This window comes from Cryptomeria japonica, chromosome 3, assembly GCF_030272615.1.
Source record: "Cryptomeria japonica chromosome 3, Sugi_1.0, whole genome shotgun sequence".
NCBI classification, from domain to species: Eukaryota; Viridiplantae; Streptophyta; class Pinopsida; order Cupressales; family Cupressaceae; genus Cryptomeria; species Cryptomeria japonica.
This window is the reverse complement of record NC_081407.1, coordinates 164,302,670-164,314,049: the sequence shown is the minus strand read 5'-3', so window position 1 is coordinate 164,314,049 and position 11,380 is coordinate 164,302,670. Positions and strand designations below refer to the sequence as shown.

The following is an 11,380-nucleotide window of genomic DNA, read 5'->3' as shown; positions in this document are numbered from 1 at the left end:
AGGTCTATGGTTGCTAGGGTTAGTTATGTGCTCAACGCTCTCTCCCGCATTCTTCTCTTGTCCTTTTCTGTTGTCCGTCTGGGTCTGTGTTCGTCTGTGGTGGTGCCAATGTGGGTTGTGATGGGGTGGGAGGTGACCCTACTATTTTAGAGTTTGTTGGTGTTGGGGGTGTTAATGGTGGCTTCGACCTGTCTATTCTGTCCTTCCAGCTCTCCCTTGCTTTCCTCAGCTGACATGTGGTTGTATCGGTCTATCTTGGGTGTTGGGAGCAGGGGCCTTGTTTGGTCCTAGGAATTTGTTGTTGTGTTGGCGGATGGGTGTGGTTTGAGGTGTATGATGTCCCTCTGGTCTTTCCTTGTCTATTCTTTGTTGAGGGTTTCTTTTTCTCCTTCCCCTGTTCTCATGATTCTCTATTTGAGGAGGTGTTCTCTCCTATGGAGGTGGAGTGGTGGCTTGAGTTTTAGGGTAAAAGAGGGTTTTTTGGGCTAACGATCTACTCTCCTTCCTATCTTATTGAGGTGGCCCTTTCTCCTATTGAGGTGGAAAGTAGGTGTGAAGGAGCGTTGTGGCTGCTACTATTTGTGGTTGAGGTTGGGTGGTCTAGGCAGTTGATTTGCTTTCCCTTTGGTCTTATTGAGGTGGAGAAAAGGGGTGAGGGAGCATTTTGGCTGCTGAGGATTGTGCTACTGGTTGAGAGAGTCTTTCAAAACCCTCATGGTGCTCTTCACTGGAGGTTCTGGGTGTTGTGCCAAATCATTGTTTCCTAGCTCGTGTTGATGATTGAGGGAGCCTTTAAAAACCCTCTTGTTTTCATCTGTAGAAGTTTCGGGAGTGTTTTCCAAACCGTGTTTTCAGGAAGAGCTGCTGTTGTCTGGGCCATGACAGGTTGTGGGAGCCTTCTAAAATCCACTCGCAAGGTTGAGGGAGCCTAGGAAAACCCTATGTTTTATGTTTCCTTCAGGGGCTTGCCGGTTGCTAGCATCTTTCAAGGGCCCAGTTTGGCCATTGTTTGGTTTTTGTTAGGTTTGGGCATGATGGTTTATTGCTGCCAGGAGATGCTAGTTTAGGTTATGGGAGCCTGAGAAATCTCTTCTTGTTTGGTTGTGGGAGCCAATTAAAAATCTAATTCTGGCTGTGGGAGCCTTGTAAAACCCATTAATCAGGTTATGGGTACCTGGAAAAACCCTTGGTATCTATTGAAGGTTAAGGGAGCCTTGATAAATCCCTCGTGCTAGTGAAAGGCTTTGAGCTCCTCCCTATTCAGCTAGGTTTAATTGATATTTCTTTGCTGCTAGAGTGGTTTTAGACTGTTGTTTATCTTTGATGTATTGTTTGCAGGTGTCTGTTTTGGGTTAGGTTTAATTGATATTTCTTTGCTGCTAGGCTGGTTTTAGGCTATTGTTTATCTTTGATGTATTGTTTGCGGGTGTTTGTTTTGGGTTTCAGATCTTGGTAAAATCTGAGGGTTTCAGGTCCCTTCAAAACCTACTGTAAGGGGTTTCGGGTCCCCTCAAAACCTATTTATCCTAATCAAAAACATCATTTCTAAAAAAGCTTAATTTTTTTTTTTCATTTTTATTATTTTAAAAGGATTTTATGTGCACATGATCTATATCATGATTGCTGAAGAGAAAGAGCAAATAGCAAGACTTGATAAAGATTACTTTCTTTGCCTTAATTTTATTTTTTAAATTTGACATTTTGAACATATTTTATATAAAGTTTTAAAAATATAGGTATTCTAGTGTACTTATAAGAAGAACAAATTCTAATATTTTTCTTATTTGTTAGATCAATTAGTTGGTTATGATAGAAACATGTAATTGTATTCTTTATTAGACTCTTTGCCATTCTTGCTTTGTAACTCTCTTTTGTATTTAAGAATTTTTTATAAAATTCTTTATACTTCTATTTTCTTAAAAAAAAAATAAAAAATAAAAATAAAAATAAAAAAATCTGATTGTTCATATCCATTGACATGTATTTGTTGTCTTAAAATGAACTGGCTCTGCCCTTGTTTTGTGGTTTATTATTATACACGTAAAAATGCTTTTGAGATTGGACGCACTGTAAAGATTACTCCAAGCCAACACGGTTGCTTGATGCTCTGTAATGCCAGAGTTCAACTCTATAAATAATTCAACGTGGAATTTTGTACATATATAAAATGATTTGTGGTTGTTTTTATTTGATTATAAGATAGAAAATGAACAATACTATAAACATTTAGAAGCTAAGAATCTGGAAGTCGATCCTGATATTAGCAAACATGTCAGAGCTACGCAATGTACAGAATTAAACAATTTGAAGATATATATCACTCATTATTGTTCTGATTGCGTGAGTATCTGGGAGTCATGTATTGGAATCCATAAAAAACTATGGATTATCATTGAATTTTAGGGAGATTATACAACAGTATTATCATTCTTGCTTGATATATAGAGACCCAACAGTACTAAACATTTCAGAACCTGCAATAGCAAAGCGCAAATTCGGACTGCTAATAAGCTTTTTAGCCTTTTCTTTCACAAGCTCAGACTGAAAAATGGGCTCTTCCCACAGCTTGAATGAAAACCCTCGCCAGGGAAATGAAGGTATGCCTGCCTTTTGATTACATTTCTCATTGCAGAACTCGGGGTTTTTGTTTAATTATATTTCGATTTTATGGGTTGTTTTTGAAGATCAATATTTCAGATCATATTTTATGATCTTTCATTATTTTTCTTTTTTTGTTATTTTATCTTTATGAAAATCTCACGCAATGATCTATCATCATTTCTCTTCTCTTGCTATTTCATCTTGATAATGGATCCCGCGGAATGATCTAAAGTGTTAATGAAAGAAAAATCTCACATAATGATCTATTATCATTTATCTTCTCTTGCTATTTCATCTTGATGATGGATCCGAGAGTGTGATCTAAAATGTTAATGGAAAAGAAACCTCACGTAACGATCTATCGTTATTTCTCTTCTCTTGCTATTTCATCTTGATAATGGATTGGAGAGTGTGATCTAAGATGTTAATGCAACAAAAATCTCACTTAATGATCTATCATCATTTCTCTTCTCTTTCTATTTCATTTTGATGATGAGTCCTAGAGTGTGAACTAAAATGTATTAATGAAGCAAAAATCTCACATAATCCAGTCCAAAAAATTGCAAACTAAGATTAGGACTTGTAGAATTTTGATGTCTTTCATTTCTATAAGTTTTAAGTTTTTCTGTCTTATGTTTATGTAGGAATTGATGTGAACAACATGACTGTTCTGCAAAAGCATGTAGCATTTTTCGACCAAAACAAGGATGGGATCATTTATCCATGGGAGACATACAAAGGTGTAAATCCGATAATCTTCTTATTTATGAACTTTTGTTCTAATATTTTTGCTTTCTCTAATATCATTAATAAAATCATTGATCCTTGAAATTTAAAATCTAATACATTAATTATAGTTTATATGATGTTATTTTGGTTCTATCACTGAACATTGATTTTATAATTGTTAAAGCAATAAGTCACATCAGAATCATAAAAGTTCTAATTTATAGTAATATTTCTTGAATTTTTTATTTTTCGTAGTTTTGGAGAGTTTTATACCAAAGCTAGAATCTTCTCAGCTAACTGTGGATATTCAATGTCTCTAATCTTCTAAGTTACCCAACATAAATCTTTTTGGCTGATAGCTAATAACTGAGGGGTATCTATTCCTCCAAGTTCATCCAAGAGACAATCCGAATGTCATCCGTCATCCTTCATGATGTCAGGGTCTTGCACTCCAAGACTTAATCTCTGATGAACTCTTTAAGAATCATTCAATTTCACCAATAGACAAAAACCCATTAACAATATTTTTATTATAAGATTAGACGAATAACAATCTTTGAATTCCAATAACTAAATGTTCGACATGGCTGAATTCTCAGGTTTCCGTGCAGTGGGTTTTGGTTTCCCTAAATCATTTGCTTTTGGAGTGCTTATCAATTTAGTGTTGAGCTACTCCACCCTTCCTGTATGTATATTTTCTCTTTAGTTGAGGAAATGAAACTCATAAAGCCCATCTTGTTAATTTCTAATGTGGGTACCTTTTGCCAGGGACGGATACCATCCTTACTATTTCCCATATATATTCAAAATATTAAGAAAGCTAAGCATGGCAGCGACACAGGTGTATATGACAGTGAAGGAAGATTTGTTCCAGACAAGTTTGAAGCCATTTTTAGTAAATATGCACTCACTCATCCAGACATGCTCACAAAAGCCGAGGTGGACTCCATGGTTAAAGCTAATAGGATTCCAAGAAACTTTATTGGACAGTAAGTTTTTATGAATTGTCTGCATGTTTTGGTTTAAATAGTATATTTTTAAGTTTTGATTTGTTTAGATAATTCATTTGAATTAGATAAATTTATCAAAAAGAATACAATTTTAGATGAATCATCTGATTTGGCACCAATATATATTATGATTAAAATACTAATTATTGATGTAAAGATCTAAATTTCTAGATAAACAACCTACACAGCTTATATATTAATTATGACAGACTAAGGTTTTCCTCTAAATTTGATCCTTAAGATTGCACACTTTTTTTTCTTAGAAACTGTTGAAATGGGTTTGCTAAGTTGGTGGGTGTGCACTTTGCAGAATTCTAGCCATAGGAGAATGGGGACTTTTATATGATTTGGCCAAGGATGAAAATGGATTCCTGGAGAAAGAGGCCATCAGAGGAGTTTATGATGGCAGCTTATTTGAATTCATGGAAAAGAAAAATGCTTCAAGAAAGCAGAGCTAGAAAATTATGATGCTTTTGAAGATTTTTAAGACTGTTTAATTTGTATATGACAGGCCTGCATTTATTCTTTTGAATTGATACAGAATAATTTGAGTGCCCAAGTGCCACTCTCATTTTCAGTTTCTTGGCCATCAAAGGGATTCCTTCAATAACTCTGTTATCTCACTTTTGTTAATCAAAATAAATTCTTTCTGAAATCATTTTTATTTCTTAATTTTATTTAAAAAATTAGTTTTTAATAGTTACTTTATTTTTACATTGCATTATATATTTGATGTATTCTTGTTTATTTTTACATTTAAATATTGAAATATCAAAATTTTATTATTCATTTAAAAATGATTATTCATATAAAATTATGATCTAAGTTTTTAGATGTAATGAATGAAAATATTTTCTTTGTAATATCTATGTTAAGTATATGTGATAAAGTAAATAAGTGAAGTATTTTAGATTAAGAGTTGATCTTAGATACATACTTGAAAATATGTTAAAATTAAAAAAATGATAGAATTTTCTAGATGTGTGTTATGGAATAATATTCATTAGAATAGAACTTTGACATACTTGAACATTCACTATATCATGTCTACACGAAGATATTTCCATTAGTCATTATTATTATTTTTTTTATGTCATTTTACATATCTTAAGTATGAGATCTTTTTTACCAAACTTTAAATATAAATGAATGACATATGAGTGAATTTGATGTACATTTTTCACAAATTTTTATAAATATAAAAAATAAACTATTAGCCAATCAAAGTTAGTTAATTTTTTAATAAAATTCATCTTTCTAAAACTTATAACCAATAGTCTAAACTCTCTAAAATATGACACATCTTTTAGACTTGAAAAATTATAAATATATTGAAATTTATGAACATTTTTCCAAATAATATATTTGAAAAAAATTTAGACATAACATATATAAACTTTTTTTAATATTTCTTATTAAAATTATATTAAGAAATAAATTATATTAAAAATGAACCCAAATTTTTTATGATTTCTTCTAACATTATTGCAAATTTGAAAGATAGATTGTTTAATAAGATAGTTTCAAATTATTGTTTAATTGTCTTGCTCAACCATCACCTATCACACAATCTTTTGTTCCATTATTTATTTAGCTTTTTACGCAACACTCAAAATGCATTTAAGATTACTCCAAGCCAACACAGTTGCTTGATGCTGTATAATGCCAGAATTCAATTCTATAATTAATTCGACGTGGAATTTTAAGCATATTTAAAATTTTCTGTGGTTGTTTTTATTTGATTATAAGATAGAAAATCTAAATGAACAATACTATAAACATGCAGAAGCAAAGAATCTGGAAGAAGTCAATGATCCTGATATTAGTAAACATGTCAGAGCTACGCTATGTACATAATTAAACAACTTGAAGATAATACACTCATTATTGTTTTGATTGCGTGAATATCTTAAATATCATATAAAAATCTATGCTTATCATTGAATTTTAGGGAGATTATCCAATAGTATTATCATTCTTGTTTATATATAGAGACCATTCAGCCTTTTCTTTCACAAGCTCAGACTGAAAAATGGGCTCTTCCCACAGCTTGAATGGAAACCCTCGCCAGGGAAATGAAGGTCATATGTTTCTCATTGCAAAACTCAGGGTTTTTGTTTGATTATATTTCGATTTTGAAGATCAGTTGAATTTTTCTGGATAAAATTATATGAATCTTTTTTCGTCAATGTTTAGAACATATTTCATGATCTATCATCATTTCTTTTCTTTTGTGATTTTATTTTGATGATAGATTATCTAGTGTGATCTAAAATGTTAATGAAACAAAAATCTCACGTAATCATCTATCATCATTTCTCTTTTCTTACTATTTCATCTTGATAATGAATCCCCCAGTATAAAATTCTCACATAATATAATCCAAAAAATTTCAAATTAAGATTATGACCTACAGAAATAGATAATTTCAAATTAAGATTATGACCTACAGAAATTTGATGTATTTACTTTTTAAATTTTATATTTTTATTACAATTAAAGATTAATCTTATGTTTATGTAGGAATTGATGAGAACAACATGACTGTTCTGCAAAAGCATGTGGCATTTTTCGACAATAACAAGGATGGGATTATTTATCCATGGGAGACATACAAAGGTGCAAATCCAATATCCTTATTAATGAACTTTTGTTCTAATATTTTTGCTTTCTCTAATATCATTAATAAAATTATTGATCCTTGAAATTTAAGATCTAATTAGTTAATTATAATTTATAAAATGTTATTTTGGTTTTTCATTGAACAATAATTTTATAATTGTTAGAGAAATAAGTCATATCCAAATCATAATAGTGTTTTTTTCAGTATTTTTTTTATTTTCTAGAAGGTTTTCTATCAAGCATAGAATCTTTTTAGTTAGGTACATTTTGCTTCTGGAGTCTTCTCTGATCCATCATTAGGATGTGAAAAGAGAGCTAAAGAAGAAAAATAGATCAGGAAGTATGATCCAAAACGTTTATGCAAACAAATCTTACACAATTGAATCCAGAAACAAGACGTATTTATTAATATGCATTATAGAAATCTAATGTCTCTAATCCTTTTACTATACTGAAATCTTTTGGACTGATAGCCAATAACTGAGTGGTATCTATTCCTCCTAATTCATCGAACCCCTCATAATGTAAGGGTCTTGCACTCAACGAGACTTAATCTCTCATGAATTCATTCAAAACCATTCAGCTTCATCAACCTACAAAGACCTATCGATAATATTCTTTAAATTTTCATATTGTTATAAGATTGGACAAAAAATATTTTAATTCCAATGATTAAATATTGACTTGGCTGAATTCTCAGGTCTCCGTGCAGTGGGATTTGGCTTCCCTAAATCATTTTTATTAGGAATGCTTATCCATATATTGTTGAGCTACTCCACCCTTCCTGTATGTATATTTTTTCTTTAGTATAATACCTGAGGGGATGAATCTCACAAAACACATGTTGATTTCTAATCTGACTACTTTTTTCAGGGACGGATACCATCCTTACTGTTTCCCATATATATTCAAAATATCAAGAAAGCTAAGCATGGCAGCGACACAGGTGTATATGACTCTGAAGGAAGATTTGTCCCAGACAAATTTGAAGCCATTTTTAGTACATATGCACACACTCATCCAGACATGCTCACAAAAGCCGAATTGGACTCCATGGTTAAAGCTAATAGGATTCCAAAAGACTCTTTTGGACAGTAAGTTTTTATGAATTGTATATTTGTAAGTTTTCATTTGTTTATATGGTTCATTTGAATATAGTTCATTTGAATAGGATGAATTTATAATTTATAGAAAAGAATGTGATTTCAGATGAATCATTTGAACAAATCAAAACTTTAAACTTGACGATCAATATATTATGATTAATTTAAAATACTAATTATTAATATAAATTTCTACATAAACAACCAACACAACACAGCTTATATATTAATTATGACAGACTGTAAGGTTTTTCTTCTAACCTTGGTCCTTAGATTGCACACTTTTTCTTTAGAAACTGTTGAAATGGGTTTTCTAAGTTGATGGGTGTGAACTTTGCAGGTTTCTAGCCAAGGCAGAATGGGGTTTTCTATATGATTTGGCCAAGGACGAAAATGGATTCCTGGAGAAAGCAGCTATCAGAGGGGTTTTTGACGGTAGCTTATTTGAATTCATGGAAAAGAAGAATGCTTCAAGAAATCAGAGCTAGAAAATTATGATCTTTTGAATATCTTTAAGACTTTTTAATGTGTATATGACAGGCCTGCATTTATTCTTTTGGATTGATACAGAATAATTTGAGTGCCCAAGTGCCACTCTCATTTTCAGTTTCTTGCCCATCAAAGGGATTCCTTCAATAACTCTGTATTATCTCACTTCTGTTAATCAAAACAAATTCTTTCTGATAGCATTTTTCTATCATAATTTTTTATGGAACTGTTTTTTTATAGTATTTATTTATTTATTATATAATATATTTGATGTAATAATGTTTATTTTTACATTTAAATATTGAAGTATCAAATTTTTAATATTAATTTAGAAATGGTTTTTTATGTAAAATTATGATTTAAGATTCTAGATGTAATGAATGGAAATATTTTGTGTGTAATATCTATGTTTTTGATAATAAAAGCAGAGTTAATACGAGGGTGTTGATCTTTAATACAACAACCCCTAGGCAATAAAAAGAAACTACAAAAGGGGGTTTGAGGGAGGAAAACATGCTAAAATTGAAAAAAAATGATAGAAATTCTTAGATCTATGTGTGATGGGTAATATTTCATTAGAATGAACACTATAATTTGTCTCAAGAAATTTGTATTTTATCTACATCAATAAAACTTCATACTAGAATATTATTTATATTATGTTTACAATCAAATTGCACAAACAAACATGATCTTATTCCTATATACTTATGTGTAACTCTAATTTTATAGTCACCACCTCAATCTCATTGTCATTGTATTTATTTTAAATCAATTTTCAAAAAAAAAACTTCATCTTATTCATATTTCCACGAGTCATTATTGAAAAAATAATTTAAGTGTCATTCTATACGTCTCATGTATGAGATATTTTTTCCAAACTTTAAATATAAATAAATGAGACATGAGTGGATTTGATGTATGCTTTTTTATTTTTTTGAATTAAATAATTTGTTTTTAAAAAATAATGCAATTTTTCAAAAAATAAACTTCTAGCCAACTTAAATTAGTTAATTTTTTCAATAAAATTTATTGGATCTATAAATAGATTGCAATTTATGAATATTTTTCCAAATAATATGTTTATGAAAATTTGAAACTAAAATAGATAACTATTTTGAAGAAATCTACATTCATTTATTCTCATAAAATTTATTTTAGTGAGAAAGAAATTTTTTGAAAAGAAAAAATATTTCCAAAATAAATATATATATTTTTTAATGTATTTTATCAAAATATATATCCATTTTATTTTAACTTACCAAATTTTAAATTTGAATCTATTTTTTTTAATAATTTCTTCTAACATTTTCACATAATTTTATCATTATCTTGAAACCACCCACATTTTATCCTCATTGCATGTACCTTGTGCAACCCAAACACTATTGCAAATTTGAAAGATAGTTTCTAATCATTGTTTAATTGTGCTGCTCAACCAACACCTCTCACACAACATATCTCCTAATGTTTAGGATAATTATTGTTAAATTCGAAGGCACGAGTGGTTGTGTTATGTCCATGCACTATGTTTCCTTGCCTCATACGACTACTTTATATATATATACTCTCACTTTTAATAGAAATTGAATGCACTTAATTAAGTATTGTTTAAGTATCTTTTAAGAGTTGGATATAGTATTGCAGTTAGATATTCTTTTGGAATTTGAATTTGGGTCTTCACAATAAAAACTTGATGCTTCAACAGTTAAATTAATGAAAAATATTTTTAATTTTAATATATTTATATTATAATATATGAATATAATACAATATTGTAGGTACAATTTGAGTTGGCCTAGTGGTGGAGAACTTGTTCTTTTGAAAGAGAGGTCACAAGTTCAAATCCCACAAGGGGGTAGGGTATGTACATCTTATCGGCTTCTGCCCCCCATAAAATGATATTGTAGACACCCAAATTTGATCATTATAATTTGATCAGATTAATTCTCATTCCACTAATTCCCATTATTATTCCCTTTTAATATAAATCCATTTCTTGTGTACCATGGCTAAATTAATTTTAATTGATTTTCCTATCTAGCCTCTTGCCTTTTTCTTCCAAAATGAATCAATTTAATTCATAGGCTACAATATCATTTTTATTTTTTTTGTTTGTTTGCATGAGAGATCAAGTGTTGAGTGTTGAGAGTTGAGGGCTGTTTTGGTTAAGTGTTGGAATTGATCAAATGGAGGGCTAGGATGCAACCAAGTGATCCAAGGGATGGGAATGCTTAGGGTTCTCACACTCATTGTGAGGTTGATAAGTGTCAGCACTAGAGTGTTTGAGAGGACATGGAAGGTGAAGGATGTGATGGATGGAATGGAGGAAGATTTGCCATAAAAGCATTTCTTGTCCTCTCACTCAAGGGGATTTGAGAGAATGAAATAAATGAATTCTTTATTCCTTGGAAAGAACAAAATGGAAAGAGACCCATGTGGGATCCTTCCCAAAAAGTATGTTCCATTTAAGGTTGAGTTGGACAACCTTAAAATGAAATAAAGGAAAGCTAAAAACAAGGAATGAAAAAAGAAAACCTAACCTAAAGCAAAGAATGGAAAATGATAGAGAGAAACCCCCTACCTCAAAAAAGGAGTGGGGAGACACAAAAGACGCATGCACAAACTTTCCATAATTGTCGGATGTGCAAGGCTCTCTAGTGTCTGGATGCGTGAATGAGCAAAATGAATCATAGGAAGAGTATTCATACCCTCGACAATCACAGGAATTGAGACACAACACGCCTTGAGGTTTCAAGATCCTAGAGTTTCGAGGTGAGAATGCAACTAATCTCAGGACTTCAAAGTTTTGAGACTCCAAAACAT

At 31.0% G+C, this 11,380-nt stretch overlaps 2 protein-coding genes across 2 annotated transcripts; both read left to right on the top strand.

Annotated features, from left to right (window-relative positions):
• The first annotated feature begins 2,410 nt into the window (after nt 1–2,410).
• Nucleotides 2,411–5,012, top strand: LOC131043387 (peroxygenase). The gene is made up of 5 exons (XM_057976578.1): nt 2,411–2,597; nt 3,246–3,341; nt 3,930–4,015; nt 4,099–4,319; nt 4,651–5,012. Exons 1-5 carry the CDS (start codon nt 2,549–2,551, stop codon nt 4,796–4,798), a joined length of 600 nt encoding a protein of 199 aa, XP_057832561.1. The 5' UTR covers nt 2,411–2,548; the 3' UTR covers nt 4,799–5,012.
• A 1,349-nt stretch (nt 5,013–6,361) lies between these two features.
• On the top strand, nt 6,362–8,705 carry LOC131043388 (peroxygenase-like). Its single transcript, XM_057976579.1, has 5 exons — nt 6,362–6,421; nt 6,864–6,959; nt 7,663–7,748; nt 7,836–8,056; nt 8,406–8,705. The coding sequence occupies exons 1-5, from the start codon at nt 6,373–6,375 to the stop codon at nt 8,551–8,553; spliced, it is 600 nt and encodes a 199-aa protein (XP_057832562.1). The 5' UTR covers nt 6,362–6,372; the 3' UTR covers nt 8,554–8,705.
• The last annotated feature ends 2,675 nt before the right edge of the window (nt 8,706–11,380 follow it).

Coding starts and splice junctions, on each gene's coding strand:
- LOC131043387 (XM_057976578.1), top strand. CDS start 2,549: ATGGGCTCTTCCCACAGCTTGAATGAAAACCCTCGCCAGGGAAATGAA. Junction 4,016..4,098: donor TGAGCTACTCCACCCTTCCT/GTATGTATATTT, acceptor ACCTTTTGCCAG/GGACGGATACCATCCTTACT. Junction 4,320..4,650: donor CCAAGAAACTTTATTGGACA/GTAAGTTTTTAT, acceptor TGCACTTTGCAG/AATTCTAGCCATAGGAGAAT.
- LOC131043388 (XM_057976579.1), top strand. CDS start 6,373: ATGGGCTCTTCCCACAGCTTGAATGGAAACCCTCGCCAGGGAAATGAA. Junction 6,422..6,863: donor CCCTCGCCAGGGAAATGAAG/GTCATATGTTTC, acceptor ATGTTTATGTAG/GAATTGATGAGAACAACATG. Junction 7,749..7,835: donor TGAGCTACTCCACCCTTCCT/GTATGTATATTT, acceptor TACTTTTTTCAG/GGACGGATACCATCCTTACT.